Source organism: Myripristis murdjan, chromosome 14, assembly GCF_902150065.1.
Source record: "Myripristis murdjan chromosome 14, fMyrMur1.1, whole genome shotgun sequence".
NCBI classification, from domain to species: Eukaryota; Metazoa; Chordata; class Actinopteri; order Holocentriformes; family Holocentridae; genus Myripristis; species Myripristis murdjan.
Window position 1 is genome coordinate 22,176,804 of NC_043993.1, and position 15,510 is coordinate 22,192,313.

General features: G+C 41.0%; 1 protein-coding gene across 6 annotated transcripts; it reads right to left on the reverse strand.

Annotated features, from left to right (window-relative positions):
• Positions 1 to 2,127: 2,127 nt before the first annotated feature.
• On the reverse strand, positions 2,128 to 13,823 carry LOC115371305 (neuroligin-3-like). 6 transcript variants are annotated; one of them, XM_030068588.1, is made up of 7 exons: positions 13,206 to 13,425; positions 12,871 to 12,877; positions 10,964 to 11,004; positions 9,482 to 9,631; positions 8,379 to 8,564; positions 5,208 to 5,997; positions 2,128 to 2,926 (listed from the first exon to the last, which is right to left on the reverse strand). In XM_030068588.1, the coding sequence occupies exons 1-7, from the start codon at positions 13,408 to 13,410 to the stop codon at positions 2,128 to 2,130; spliced, it is 2,178 nt and encodes a 725-aa protein (XP_029924448.1). In that variant the 5' UTR covers positions 13,411 to 13,425. The 6 variants fall into 6 exon arrangements, with proteins under 6 accessions (XP_029924448.1, XP_029924444.1, XP_029924450.1 ...); XM_030068584.1 differs by lacking the exon at positions 12,871 to 12,877 and having other exon boundaries at positions 10,949 to 11,008; positions 13,206 to 13,823; XM_030068590.1 differs by lacking the exons at positions 10,964 to 11,004; positions 12,871 to 12,877 and adding an exon at positions 6,658 to 6,672.
• Between the last annotated feature and the right edge of the window lie 1,687 nt (positions 13,824 to 15,510).

Here is a 15,510-nt window from a genome sequence, read left to right on the forward strand (position 1 = left end):
GTCAAAGTTCATTTTAAAGACAAATCGCTCAAATATATAGTTTTTTGTTTTTTTGGGATTTGAGAATGACTTGGACCAGAGTCTAACTCTGAATCTATGCTTGGTCTGCCACCAGCATCACTGAATCCAGATTCTTCCTTAAATTTCTCATTGGCTATGTGCGAACACACAGAAGTACAGTAATCAAGTGGTTATAGTCTGCAATAACCATAACGAATGACATGATCATTTACCCTGCATCGGAAGTAACTCCCATCAGATGGAGAATGGGTAGCCAAAACCTTTTCATACTTTTCTGCAGGTGGACATTTCTGTCTTTGGTTTGAATCCCTTGGGTGTAAAGCAATCCTCTGTTAACTGGATTGTTCAAGGCAGCAGCAATACTCAATTGGAAGTAAAATGTACTTGTGAACAATTGAAACCAAATAACTCCTTTACCCCTTGCATCTGTATTTCCCTCAAGTTTCCCCTGCTGCCACATGCTGTTTGGAGTAATTTTATGGTAATCACATGACGTAAATGTTATCTGCATATACAAAGTTCACCAGAGTTTTCACGAACACTATTGACTTTCATTTTTGGGTGAACTATTCCTTTAACACATTATCATCAACATCGTCATCATCATCATCATCATCATCATCAGCTTTGTTATCCTCTGGATGCTTGCTGTCCTTGCAAATCCCAAACTCTGCATTATGAGAAATGAAAGCGTGTTGAGGAATCCAAACTGTTCACCTCCAAATAAGGAATCCTCATCCTTAGTTCCAAAAACCTTTTAATAGTCAGCTGATTTAGATTAAACAACATTATGATAGGATTAAAGAAATCAAATCTCAAAGCTTGATGTCCATTCTCACAAATGCAGCAGTAAAGAGTGACTCCCGGATATACTATAACTCCGCCAGGACGGGGTTCAAACCACTCAGAGAAGGAGCAAAAATCCAAAAGTTTCATGACACTCCTTTTCAAATGTGAAGGATTCAGTTGGTATACATACAACTACAATGTAATTACAGTTATCTGTCGGAGGACCGTACAGTATTCATAAACAAATGACAAATAAAATGTTGAGTCTAAGTGTATTCTGTACAAACAAGCCAAGCCAAAAGAGCCATGAGTTGGTTAGAGTAGGAGAATACATTTTAAGCAATTCTCTTTTTATAGTGAAGCAGAAGTCATATTCCTACACTGTAGTAAGCAAAATTATAGACACTTAAAACAAAACAAAAAAATAGCAAGGATACTCAAATAGACTACAATAGATTACACAACACTACATATGCAAAACTGAATTGTTAAATTCAAACAATGCCGCAATTTACATTTTATAGCGCACTTCTCAGTGTACACTCATTCACTCACTCAATATTTCAGTACAATACAACGTACATTCTCTCTCTTGCTCTCTCTCTCTCTCTCTCTCTCTGTCCCGCCCTGTCTCTCTCTCTCACACACACACAGAGGGGTGCTATATTTTGCATATTCAAATAGAATATTTTGGATAAATTGGACATTTTTACCACAGGAGTGATTAGAAGTCTAGTAAAAGCTCAATCCATTGTAGTTACAATAGCATGGTAATTCCCTATGTGAGCATGTTACAATGCAAGGCATTTTAAAGTAATTAGAGTAAAAATACCTTTTTTCATAATAAGCAATGTACCATGAGAAATATGTATAAAATAGCTTGATAATAATAATAATATTAATACTGCTTTTTTAGCTTTTCCCAGATATCATCTCTGTCCACCATGAGTCATAATGTCACTTTGTTCCACATAGGAGATCAAAATAGATATTGCAGAGTAAGAAAAAGCTCCCCATACAAATCCAACTGTATAAACATTATACTAAGTTCTTACTAGGTAAAGTTCCAAAAAAGCCAAAGTGGAAAATGAAATGCACTTTTTTCTTTTTCACTGCCTTTGAAAATGATTATTATAAAATGACCCTGCGTATCGACTTCCTATTATGAGAAAGCAAAGGCAGAATGTTGGTGGTTGTACACCTTCTGAAAAGACAGAACAAACATTTCAACCCTAGTTTACCTACACATCCTAAATACAGCTTTACACTTCCAAGTATTGTGGACTCGGCAGTTCTCCCTTCCTAGCTCCTCCCAGGCTATACCCGTGTGGTGGAGTGTGTGCTGGGCAGGCCCGCAGAGCTGTAACCGGCAGGAAAGGTGCTGTAGGGACTCATGTTGGAGAGGCCCATCAGGGAATTGGGGATCATGGTGATGTTGTTGGGTGTCATCAGAGGGATGTCATCAGGCGAGCGACGCATTGTGAGTGAGTAGTCCAAGCTGGGAGAAACATGGAGGGGATTGTGAAGGGCGTCACACTGGTTCATTTGCTGGGACACGCTCTCATCGATGGTAGTGGTGTGGCTGGCACTGTTGCCCTTGCTCTCACGCTGGGGACTGGGCTGCTGGGACGCGTCCTGCCGGCTGCGCTTGTCCTTTCGGTAGTAGAGAGCAGCGAAGGCCAGAACATTGAGGAAGAGCAGTGAGGCGCCCACGGCGATGGTGACGCTGAGCTCGGTGGAGTAATCTCTTGGGTTTGGCATGATCAGAGGGCCCATCTCTCTCCCTCCTTCCCCGTTGTTGTGGGCAGTGGACAGAGGAGGCCGGCTGGTGCTGGAGGATTTACTCTTCCCATTGGACTGGGTGGAATCCAGCGGCGTGACCTTGGTGGTGGTGGAGGAGTAGTGGAACATGTCGTGGAGGTTATACAGATGGGGCACCAGGTGTTTCCAGAAGGCCACCTTGGTGGCACGGTAGTGATCTCGGATACGTGGCTTCAGGCCGATGTGCAGATACAACTGGTCATAAGGGTCGTACTTGGACCAGGCCACCTCCTCAAAACGGTTGGCCTTGGTGTGGATGAACTTGGTGTCCTGGGGCACTGGCTTGTTAGGATCCCTGCAGATACATAGCAGACAGAAAACTCTGGTCATAATAAAAATATTTGTTGGAAGAGAATTGGTGTTGTAAATGCAATATTGCCATTCCTATTGGATGGAAACAGCCCCGTCCAATCAAAAATATTTGACCTTGACTGTACTGATTTGTATCTATGCAAAGTTTGTCACTAGAGAGGTGTTTTCACAATCCTCTGCTGGTGGAGGTGTGTGTGCTGATGTGGTGCTGGTTTGCATATCATTTGTACCAACTCTACCGGTCATGGAGCTGGACTGCTGGTTGTGATTTGTTTAAAAAAAAAACCAAAAAACCAAAAAAAAAAAACAAGACCAACTCAGAATGGTTGCCTCACATGAACAATATCAGTGTGACTAAGAGATTCCCTGAATTTTTTTTTTTCAGGGTTAGATTTTCAAGTATGGCACAATGTTTGTGACTGTTGAAGGACTGGACTTCCGTGTTGTGTGAACAGAGCTCTGGTTACGAGTTGGTGAGCGAGCAGGCAGGGAGGTGGCAGGGACTACTGGCATACTCATAGCCCTGGACATTTTTAATGAGGGCAAGGTTTAGAGCTACATTTAAGGCACAAAGGGATGTTTTTTTCACGGAAAAAAACAAATATGTAACACTGATGAACAGGGATTCTTTTTAAGGGTTAGGATTTTAATAGCATACTAACACAAAATGTTGTTACAATCATTACTGCAAATATTGTCATAAGTAAAGCTTTCACAACATGAGAGCAACACATACAAACAGAGGTCAAGAATGCAATGCTGTCGTCTCTCCTCAAGGGCTCAGCATTCCCTCATTCCTACCCACTAACCAGCAGCCCACAGTGACCTGGGCTGCGTTTCCTCCTACTGCTAGGGTCACCATTCACAAAGGACTCATTGGGGGTTTGTCTGCTCATTCAGTATTCATGATGACTGCAGCAGGCAGGGTGCTCCACTACAGCGCAAAATACAAACTGTATCTGTCCCTCTGTACTATATAACAAATTTTAAAAAATATGTCCAACCGAGTGCTGCATTGAGTTTCACCCCATTACCCTTTCAACATTATTCCTTTCCAAACAGTGTCAACATCAGTAATATCTGTTCCACATGAGGCCATAGTGTGTCAACAATGATTATCTCTCATTTGTTGGAACATGCAACTCTATTAACCTGGAAAAAGTCTTGTTAGTCAGAGAGATGCTGAAAAATGTACTGCCACTTATTCTAATGATATTCAAAAATATGTCAAAATCTGCCAAAAGAGGATAGATAGATAGATAGATAGACAGATAGATAGATATTGATTGATGACTGACTGATTGATTGATTGATTGATTGATTGAATGATTGATTGATGCAGTGGATTTGGATTTTTAGACTTTTAAGATGGTATTTGGTTTGGGTTTTGCAAAATATCTTGAAATCACAACTCACACTGATGAAGTAGATCTTCAAGTGCCTCTTGAAATTTTCACTTCAAGATAACCTTTTGCTGAAATATCTAAGAACTGCCATCAAAATTTCTGTGAGGTTTACGTGAAGTGGTGAATCTTCAAAGTTTTGTGAGGATCCATCATTTCACATCAGGAAACAAGGCCAAGAGTATTGAAACTTTGTCAGCCATGTGGTGAAAGGGGACTTGTACAGTAGCTTGAACAGGGCACGTCTGTGAAAAGACTCACGCCTTGATGTGGTTCAAAAACGAGGGAAAGAACCTTTTTTGATTTTGAAAAAGCATCAGTTGGTGCGCAGTTAGGGTTTTGTCCATTGGTTTGTAATGCAGTTTATTATTCATTCATAATTTGGTGGCTGTATACAGTTAAACTGATATTTACAGCCATTAACTATCACACTGAAAACTACTTTCATGCTGTGGATGACATAAATAAGGGTAATCAGACTGAACTTTAGTGCTCTCTATTAGTCATATGCCTCATTTTTAGAAGCTGGAAGAAATGACAGCATGAGTTCAGGTTGCACTTCACATGGGATCCCTGTCTAAGGGCAAATCCTTACATACTCTTGTAATCAGGGCAAAAGGGGAGGGTTGCTCAAAAAGGCTGACACAAATTAGGTTACTTACATATTAATCCTCAACACTCTGACTTAATGCCATTCTAAGCCAAGACAGGACTGCAAAATGAAAAACTGTATGACAAACCAACCCATCGCGACTTTGCCTAAATACACCATACTGCTGGCAATATGTGCTGTGGTTTCCTTTTCAAGAAACAGGTTTGTCACTGTGGAAAACTGCCATAGATGCATCCATTGGTACTCACCCACTCTTGGCAAAGTTGGTCCAATAAGTCATGACGACGGCGCTGAGCATAATGTCATTCCTGGAGAAATTACAAGGGAACAGGTCAGTTGGGCCAACCATGGGGATGCCAAACACGTAAGGCACCTCATCTCCATGGGCTGAGTCAGACCACACAGGCTTCATTAGGCTCTGGCAGTGATGGTAGAAGGCGTAGAAGTAAGTAGGTGAACCGTAGCGGGCGTGAAGGTCAGCTGTCACCACTGACGGCTCTACCCATTGGTGGTCGGTGAACAGAGCCACTAGGGTCTTCCTCCTTGTCTCCGGGTTGTCCTTGTCAGCCCAGTCTGTGTACATGAATTTAATTGTCTCCCTCAGTGTGTCCTTCCCCTCTGGATACCCATACAGGCTGTCCACAAAGTCTGACACAGCAAAGTCAAAGTCGCTGCCAGAAACGCCATCTTCCAGATCCATCACGTTCTCCACGAAGCGTAGCCCCTCCCCCTGATTAACACCCAGCATAATATCATAGTTGAGGAACTCGCCCTGCTCCATCAGGATCTCTGGGTCGTCTGGGATGACGTCTCCATCGATGACTGGGCCGAAAGCCACGCGGTACCGGGCAGGCTGGATATCTTGCTCCACCAGCTCTTTAGCACTCTTCTTTTGCAGGCAGGAAACCATGTCTACAGTGTCCAGCACGTTGCAGCCAACCCTCTCGGCCAGCATGCGAGTGTACTTGACTGGCTGGTAGTTGACAGCCCAGCTGGACAGTGCTGAGCCACTCTGGATGATGGCTCTGTGGAACAGACCTGGGACACACAAATACAGTACAAAAACACACACACTGCTCAGACATCCCAAAAACAGTGGGTAGAATGTTTATCTCTACATAAAAGGTGTTAGTCCATTGTTATTTTTCTTTTCACTGGCAGGGACTCGCATCTTTTGAGTGTCCAAACTGTGAACGAGCAAATGCATGCACCTTCTGATGTGCTTTACACAAATTTCTATTCTCCTATCAATTCAGAGGCTTGTTGCCACCCAAGATTTGGATGGACAAAGGACAGACAAGCCCATATGTGATGTGTTATACCATCACATTTTGAATAGTTGCCAGGTAGGAAAAAACAACAAAAGTAAGAGGGTGCAATTAGCGCAGCTTGGGTGATGGGACTCTGGTCAGTAAAACAGCTGGTACCAGAAATGAGGTGGCAACAGGACATTTGGCTCTTTCCCCCTACTATAATGATAAAAATGATAGGAAAAACAGTATTAAGCCAACACTGTATTTGTTTCCTATGGTGTTGCTTTCAGCACTGAATCACTTAAAATAACAAATAGAGCATTTAATAACACATTTTATGACAAAATTGCATTGGTTCAGTGAGGAGGTGCCTAATTTACCCACAGCAGTTTTCACAAATCTATTGCAGAATCGTTTACTCCTGTGTATCTAGGTGAGGCTGGACTGTTAACACAGATTGCTGATACCAACTGTGTAGTGGAGGCTCTGTGCAGGGAGCTGAATATGCAGTAATTCGGATCCTCCAGTAGTGAGACGCTAAACACACCGGTGAATTGAGTAGTTTATATGCAGCATGCCACCTTCGCCTCTTGGGATTTTGTATCTACCACCTATAAATGACAAGTGATGTGTATCACCTCAAAAAATACTCTGCTGAGGTTAAAGCATAGCAGTCACAGGAAAAATAGAGCTGGGGCAGTGTCACTTTCCCCCTCCATTCCTGTCATTTATCTCAAATTTTGAGGGCAGTAGCTAGTCTACTTCAAAGACAGCCGCTGGTCTTTGTGCATTCGCTGCAGCTGAGCTAGGGCATCAAATACAAATCTCACAAAGGACAGTTGCTGCAGCACCACCAGTAATGTTAAAAACACAATTCCTGCTGTTCTTGTGGTCCCGTCCAGCTCAGTGGCAAGACCATCATGGCACTAATATTGCCAGATTCAAGTAACACTGGATCACCCATTAATATTGCACTCATGGCATGCAAGACACATATAAGCATTCTTGGCTTTAAACTGTTAATGGATCTGAGCCCCTCTGTTTGCTGTGGGAGATTTTGTTTACATTATTTTTATTGAACAGTCAAAAACATCCTATTCCCGAAGTATGATAAAATACATTTGCAACTTAAATTGGTTTAGAGTAGCCCATACCATTTTGAATGAAAACTTTTCCATGGCAATGCTATTACAAACAAGACATTAAGCAGACATTATATCACCATGTAAAAAAAAAAAAAAAAAAAAGTCAAATAGCAAATTATACTGTCAAAAATGGTACAAAAGTCAAACTGTGCCATTTTGGTAATGTTGCCTGCTTCTACTTTATCCCCATATGAACATCATCTTTGTGAAATTTTGCAATTACAAAGGAGCAGTCCACTGCTCAAGACATGGATGGTGCTATGCATACATTTTGAACTGATTTGTAGCTAGTTAACAGGCACATATACATGTATGTAAACACGTCTGACTCTTAAACATCTAAATGAATCAGCTGAAATGGTAAACAACTGATAGAAACAGGTGAGCGTGATGAGATGATGAAAACTTTATAATGCCAGTGTGCTCCTTTTAAGAGGTTCACATTTTAAGAGGCAAAGCTTTTAGGCTGATTAGATTGAGTAGAGGGGAACAATAGCAATCACTTACTTAACAAATACCCCCTTTACCCTGCTCCCATATCATAACACTTCATCTTTCTGACAGACCACTTAGAGCGGTGTGTGAGACAGGGAATTAAATTCAAAGCACATTTTGGAGTTTGGTTGAATATTTGGATTTGGTTGAATATTAGGAATTTATAAATCTATCAACAATAAAGGAGTTAGATAAGAAATAGCTAGATTTCATGTGCTAACTGTCATCAAATTTTAAAGTGTATGTGAATGCGTGTGTGTATGTGTAGGTGGACATGGATCTGTGTGTGCAGGGTAGGCGCAGCTCAAAGGCAGACTGAAATCTGCATAATGAGTGATGACACTCAGGCCAGGAGCAGAATACAGTATACACATGATAACATTTGATGCATCAGTAATATATCAAATTCATGGGTTGCAACACACTTGCAAATGTTGCTTTATGTATTAATATTACAACAGTTAGTCACAGCAACACAAATCTGTGTTTACTGAGGTGAGTGATCCCTATGAGGCCGGCCTCCTACCTTCTGAGTGGTGGGACAATGTTAGCAGACTGACGCAAGCGGCACCGATTCCAGATCCGAAAACCGTGATTCGACCTGGGTCTCCTCCAAAGTAGCCGATGTTCTTACTGATCCAACGGAGAGCTTGAATTTGGTCCAAGAGTCCGTAGTTTCCTTTAGCTGCCTGGTCACCAGTACTGAGGAAGCCTGACATGCACAGAGAGAAAGTCATGGAGTGAAGCTTCGATCTGAGGTGATACAGCGCACTATAGGACTACTAAACTGGATTAACTGGCACTGTCTTTGTGTTCCCTCAGATGGCAGTGCTCTGCTCTGTCCAGCAGTGTCTTGACTACACTGATTAAGATCCAGGCAGTGACACCCCTCAGGAGGTGGTCAGGCCTCACCATGGCCCCAGACATCTAAATGCGCTCCTTGGATTATCTCAAGCATAAAAAGATATCTTAAGCCTGAAAAGATATTAATCGTGATTTCAGAACATTCATTGTGTGTGACTTTGTCTGCAGTTTGAAAGATAAATATCTCATCTTTCATTTAGGCCTCATCTGTTACATGAATTCCTGAAAAAACACTAAGGTCGCTGGTGCTCTTACAATTGACCCTACCTCTTATTCCCTTGTCTTTTCTCATCTAAACTAAACATCGCTTTTGAATGCTAAACACTGGCAAAAGAAATACTCTTGACCTTGGCTATGAATCCTGCATCCCTCCCCGTTCAAATCACTCTTTTAAGAATGGCAAAGGCTGTTAATCTTTGAACAGATTAGATAAATCTATCTAAAGGAAGATATATCGTATTTTCAGAAGAAAGATAAAAAAACATGTTGTGTGTAACAAGGTCAGGGCATGATGAGTGTTTGCATCGCTTGTCCTCTGACGACAATACTTGCATGCAAATTAAGCTATGCTATGCTGCCGAGGTTTCATAAAAGCTATCTTCCATCTACATCTTCTCTCTCTTTTTTTTTTACATGGGCTTTTTTGCACTTGTTCCTGCTCCTTCTTATGAGATAGCAACAGATTTAGTCAAAGAAATAAATTCCTCTGTTACAGCGCATTCTCTCATTTCAAACAGCATAAAAAGGCACCAAGATGTTCATCACCTAGTATGCCAACCCTGTAGTTGAGTGTGACGACGACAACATTCCCATAGCTGGCCAGCACGCTGCCATCCATCATGTTGCCAGTTCCCTCCATATAGGAGCCTCCATGGATGTAGACCATCACAGGTCGAGCCTCAGAGTCCCTTATGTCTGCAATGTCAACACACACACGCACACGTGCTGAACAAGACGACTGCAGAGACAACGGTAAAGAAATGGAGCAAAAGAAACTTTCCTTACCAATACTTTATATCCCAAATGTTCAGTATGAATTATGGGTAAAGACTCTGGGTTTAGAAGCGTGAAAAGCCTGTGGTTTGGAAGCACCGATGACATTAAAAAATGCATGAGAAGTACACTGTCACACAGTTTATATGATCAGATGGTTGAATATAATCAGCATATTTTGGTTAAAGGTGCAATATGTAAAACTGACAACTATTTAGACTCAGCTGACAAAAAATGTGCATGTAATTTATCACGATCAACAATGACACCCATAGTCTCAATTGTTTTGTCCGATGAGTCTAAATAGGCCTCACTTCTATCTACTCACTCAAATTTGGATCCATAGTGCACCTTTAATTTAGTGCTCAACCAAACATGTTTCATAGGACATAGTAGAGCTTTTTGTGTTCTGCACCATATCTGTACACTGTTATCATTAAATGTGGCAACACACGTTGCTCTGAATTATAGATGCAAAGAGACAGAGAGAGAGAGAGAGAGAAAGACACACGGTTTGATTTCAGCTCAGAGAAAAATTCAGTAATGCTTAAGTGCTGAGGATATCTGAGGTATTCTGCAATCTGACATAATACTTGACATGCATACACAAGCTTAAAATGCCACTATGCATTTGGAAAGCATTCATAACTGCATTTTTTATGTTGTTGTTGCTGTTGAAGGAAATTTTCAGTTGTGCTGTAATATCTTCACTGAGCAGCAGTCCACTGGAGCTTGTTACATGTACTGTAAAAGCATTTGACAATAGCGCTGATTCTGATCCAGAAACTGAAATGTGCCTTACTACATAGGGCTCTTGTTATCTAGCAGTAAGAGCTGAAGAAGCAAAGATATTCATTTTTCTATAGAAAGGCACCATTCTCAGGGGACCCTTCCTTCAAAGTTTTGAGGCCAATTTGTGATATTGACTAAGTACGGTCTTCAAGAGGGACTGTAAGAGTGCAAAATAGATAATGCAATCCCCAAATCAACATCCATGGCAGCAGGAATGCAGCACTTATGGATGGCCATAGTGGTCAAATCAATAAGACACAGTTAAAATGCAGTATATCAAAATTTTGTGGTAGTTTAGTAAATAAAACTTTATTTTTTTATTCCACTTCTTGCAAAACAATCTGAGGTTTCTTAAGAAAGTTAAACCAAAGAAGTTAGTTTACAAAAAAAAAAAAAAAAAAAAAAAAAAAATCCATGCATCAAGACTTGGAGGTCTAAAAAAAATACCTTGAGACTTATCACTGTCACCATGTGAGAAAGCCGCGCCCTTTTTCTTGTGTTGGCTCCCTGGGATTCACATGAGGGAAAAAAAGAAGTAGAGAATTCAAAATATCATGGTTGACTGAGACTATGATTTAGAATGTGATGTCCAATCAACCTGACAAAAATAGAAAAATCCATTAATGTAAGGGGAAAAAAAAAAACAAAAACGACAGCAGCTCATTTACACGTTGTGCTCTTCCCCGTTTCTGCTTTAGTTGATGACATAATGTGAACAATTTGGAGATGTATGAGACAACTGCATTATATGAATGGTGCCTATTGCCAAACTGAAACTGTTAAGAATTCTGTTTGATCAAGAAAAACATGTACTTGTTCGATTTTTTTCTAAAAAATGACATACACACACGCACACACACACACACACACACACACACACACACACACACGTACACATATTGTCGGATTTTAAAATGACAGACGACTATTTATCTCTACTTTGTTTATTATCTGTATCACTGTATTGACCCAGCTGTCGTTGTTTTGACAGGGGCAGTAATTCTCTCTGCGCTCCCTTTGTCTCTCCTTGGTAAGCCTTCATGGTTTTTCACAAACTATTATGTCGGCTGTTCAGACAAATTCCCTGAACCGCCTCAGGATAGTCATGGTTTGCGATGAATAATGGTATGGCTGAGTAATGAATAATCAATAAACAAAACAGGAACCTGCATGCTGACTTGTGTGGGGCATCAAGCCACAAAATAAATATCAAATAGCTGAGATTTCAAAAGCAAGCTCTTCAATTTGACATGGTGGAAAAAAAAATTAGGCCTAAGCTTGATTTAAGAAGGCAAAAAAGACAAGGGGTGACAGACGCTTTAGTGCCACTAAATCAGTGCTGAAGTCTCAAAATACACAAGATGATCACGAAGCCACTCTAAGGAAATACAGGTGCACAGAACCACCGAGTTAAGTCATTTCATTAACATTGAAATTTTTAGATGTAAATATAAAAAAGAATAAACCTGCTTGCATGGGTGCTGCTGAGTGTGGGAGCCCTTAGGTGGCGCTAAGTTTGGATGCTTTGAAAACGTGGGGCTGTGCCATTCTGGACCGCTACCTTCCAATCAGGCTGTTTATCAGTTGTTGCCATGCTACCACAGAAAAAAATCCTCAGAGTGGCATGGTGCACGCTGAAGCTGGTCTCGGTATCAATCGTCTGAATGTTTATAAGGAATGTTGTAGATCCTTAGAAACGACATTTAACTGACGGCTCACAGTCGACTGAATTAAGGAAAATGAATGTCAATACAGCAGCTTTTACAGCAGATGCTGCTGATCTACTGATTCACAGTAGACAAATGACATTTTGCTTTTGTTTTATCAGGCTGGGTTTGTAGGACTAACAAAAACACAGAGACAGGTGGGGCACCCAGCAGGGATTTTAAAGATTCCAGTGTCATTTTTGATTCTTCCTATTGATCAGCTTCTTAATCGATTCCTCTATTGATTCCTGCAGTAAAACACTACATACAGCTTTAGTGGAGTTAAATGCTTTATTATTCAATGGAGGCATTGCTGTGTAGTTATTTTTGTCTCAGCACTACTTCCAAAAACCACTGAGGCAAATTTATGTCTTATGTCTTATTTGAGAAAACACAGTAAAAGAAATAATGAAAAAAAAAAGAACAATTTGCGTTACTGAAAAAACACAGATTTAGTGAAATACAAAGAATTAGTATTTTTGGATTGTTAAGAGCATAAGAAAGTTGTAGCATTGCTATGTTTACTATCACTCCTAATTGGTTTTTCATATCATGCCTTTAGCACTTAGTGGTGAAAACCAAATATGCTACTGTAATGCAGTAACATAAAATGATTGCTTATTTTAAATGGACCAATGCTCAAATACACCCTCATTATGTCACTGATTACCTATAAGTGAGAAACACTGTTGATAATGTTTAGTCCTGCCACTCCATGTGTATCTACACAAAAGACCCATTCTTCGGTTTAAGGACATCTTCAGTTGCCACCTCACCCTTATCTCTTGTTAATTCATGAACACATGTTATTTTATTTCTTCAAATGAGGGAAGAAGATGGCGCTGCTTTGGATGGTAAATCAGCCCTTGGTGGTAGCAATGGCATGGACAAAGGTGAAAGACAAGTGCTATGATGATCTCAAAATGACATAGTGCCACAACAATGGTGATTAATGACCATGGATAGCCACTGTTGTCCATTTTACCACACCAACTCACCATCCTCTGTTGGAGCGTAGATGTTTAGATATAAACAGTCCTCACTCTGATCCTGAATGTATGTGGCCACTGTGTCCAGGTTATAGGTGAACCATATGGGCATCATGATCTCTGGCACGGTGTTGTGGATGTTCTGGGGGCACACGGGCATGAAGTGGGTAGCATTCTTGATCCCTGACCAGGAGGAGGGCTGCTCTGGGGGCATAAAACGCTTCTCACCCAATGGAGGGGCAGCATAGGGAACCCCCAGATACTGATCAACAGGCCTGAGCACCTCACTGGGCACAGGAACCCTGAGGCCTCTCAGCTTCCCAAATTGGGTGGTCACCGTTGGATAAAATTTCTGGCTTGTTGCCTTGGTGAATGACCAGCAGGAACATAATATCCACCAAAGAAGAGCACAGTGGGTGATGGTCACAGTCCCTTGCTGATGTAGTAGGTGTGCAGGCAACAGATGGTCTCTAAATGTAGCCAGCCACATGGTCTGGGCAAGAGAGTGCCCTTGCACAACACAAATCCACACTGTAGTGTCCTCTCAGTCCCTCTGCCCTGTCCCTGTCAAACACACATCACTCACTGTGCCCTCGGCTCCGACGACGTTATCGAATCCAAATACACCTCAGCCTGGTATCCGCACGTACCACTTCCACTTTTCATTGCAGTGCATCCAGATCTGAAAGCAAATTCATCAAAAAAATAAGACAAGTAAATACACACGCCAGCAGCTGCACATCAGAATATACAAATGTTCAATTAGATGTGTCTTCCTGCTGTATGGAGGTTCGAAATTTAGATTTTAGATAACCTCATCATTTGTATGCTGCATCCCGTGTATCATTTCAAAGCTAACAACCTTTTAGGACAAATGTCTGCTTTAACCTAACAGTATTTATATACATATCACTGAATAGAGATCTCGGTGTAATACTGAGGGAGCCAGTGGGAAGGATCTGAAAAACCCATCTGCTGTGATGTTGAAGTGATGCTGCCAAAGCATCTTAACATAAAAGGTGTTAAGTACACTTTCTCTTATGTAAAAGGGACAAAAGACAGCAGTGAAAAGACAAATCTCATATAGGTCCTATATATCAGAGAGGAATAAGTCAGATCTGTTAATAAGTCTGGCTCAGATGTGCAGTCTCCATGATTTTACTTTTGCTTATTGCATTTTAAAGTCATTATATACCTCAACTGAAAAATAGGGAGGGCTTACAGCATTTTATGCTCAGGTGTCATACATCTAAGCAACACTGACACTGGAGTTACTTCTGAATGGCAGGCACATAACACAATTGTAAAATGGTCCCACAATAAACATATCTAATGGGGCCACATCGGCATCAAACAACCTTCCCCCATATAGTGGAGACTTTGCAGGTTAATTGCAAGACTTCAGCCTGGTACATACACAAGAAAAAAGTAGTATATCTGAGGAAAAGGCTCACTTGTCACTTCCCTTTGAGAGTTTAAGTTGTCATAATCTGTGCACCTTGCAAACTAATTGACTTGTTTGCCTTCTCTCCGAGATCATTTTTGTATTCGTCTATCATGGAGGATCATAAGAACTCTGTTCAACTGTGATTCTATTCTTCAAACACTGCACCCATTGTTGCCAAGATTATATTTAGCATTCTTAGGTAACTACCTATCCACAAAACAGCCTTACTGGCAGCATAAATAACATCCTGTTGATACCACATTTTTCTCACTGTTAAACACACTGGTGAAAACTTCCATGGCCTTGGAGCTTGTGAGCATGCTACCGGGACATGGATAGCTTTCACCACGCATGTTTTCTTAGAAAAAAAAAAAAAATACAAGAATGGTTGTAAGAGCTTCATTTTGATGAAAACTGGAAACTGGTAGCTGATTGTCACCACAACGGCTTGCTTGCAAAGTATTTTCACTCTAAATACTAAATAGTCTTTGCTGATTCATCAGTGTGCATCCTTTGGCAAACATAGAGGCCCCCCCCTCATCTTGTGTGCAAGTTACATAATATATCAAATGTAAATTCAGCCATGAAAAGACCTATGGAGAGCAAACTGTGTTCTTTTTCCTCCAGTCGATGACTTAGTAATCAAGAAGGCATTCAGTCTTAGTCTTTTTTTTCTGGTCTGGAGTATCAGTAAGCACATATTGTTAGACATCCGGCTCCCATTGGCTTGTCAATGAACAAAGCAAAAACAAGCTTGTTAACCTAATCAAATTTATTGATGTGCACTGCCCTGACTATTGTGAAAGAGTGCGGCTGAACAGCTCTTTCTCAAACTGATGGACTACCTCCTTGACACACCGGGACATT

What these genes read in the sequence shown, in the direction of transcription:
- LOC115371305 (XM_030068584.1), bottom strand. Translation starts at nt 13,686, where the DNA reads ATGTGGCTGGCTACATTTAGAGACCATCTGTTGCCTGCACACCTACTA. An exon ending in CTACGCTCCAACAGAGGATG is followed by an intron (nt 11,009 to 13,205) that starts GTGAGTTGGTGT and finishes TGTGAATCCCAG; the next exon opens with GGAGCCAACACAAGAAAAAG. An exon ending in CTACAGGGTTGGCATACTAG is followed by an intron (nt 8,565 to 9,481) that starts GTGATGAACATC and finishes TGTGCATGTCAG; the next exon opens with GCTTCCTCAGTACTGGTGAC.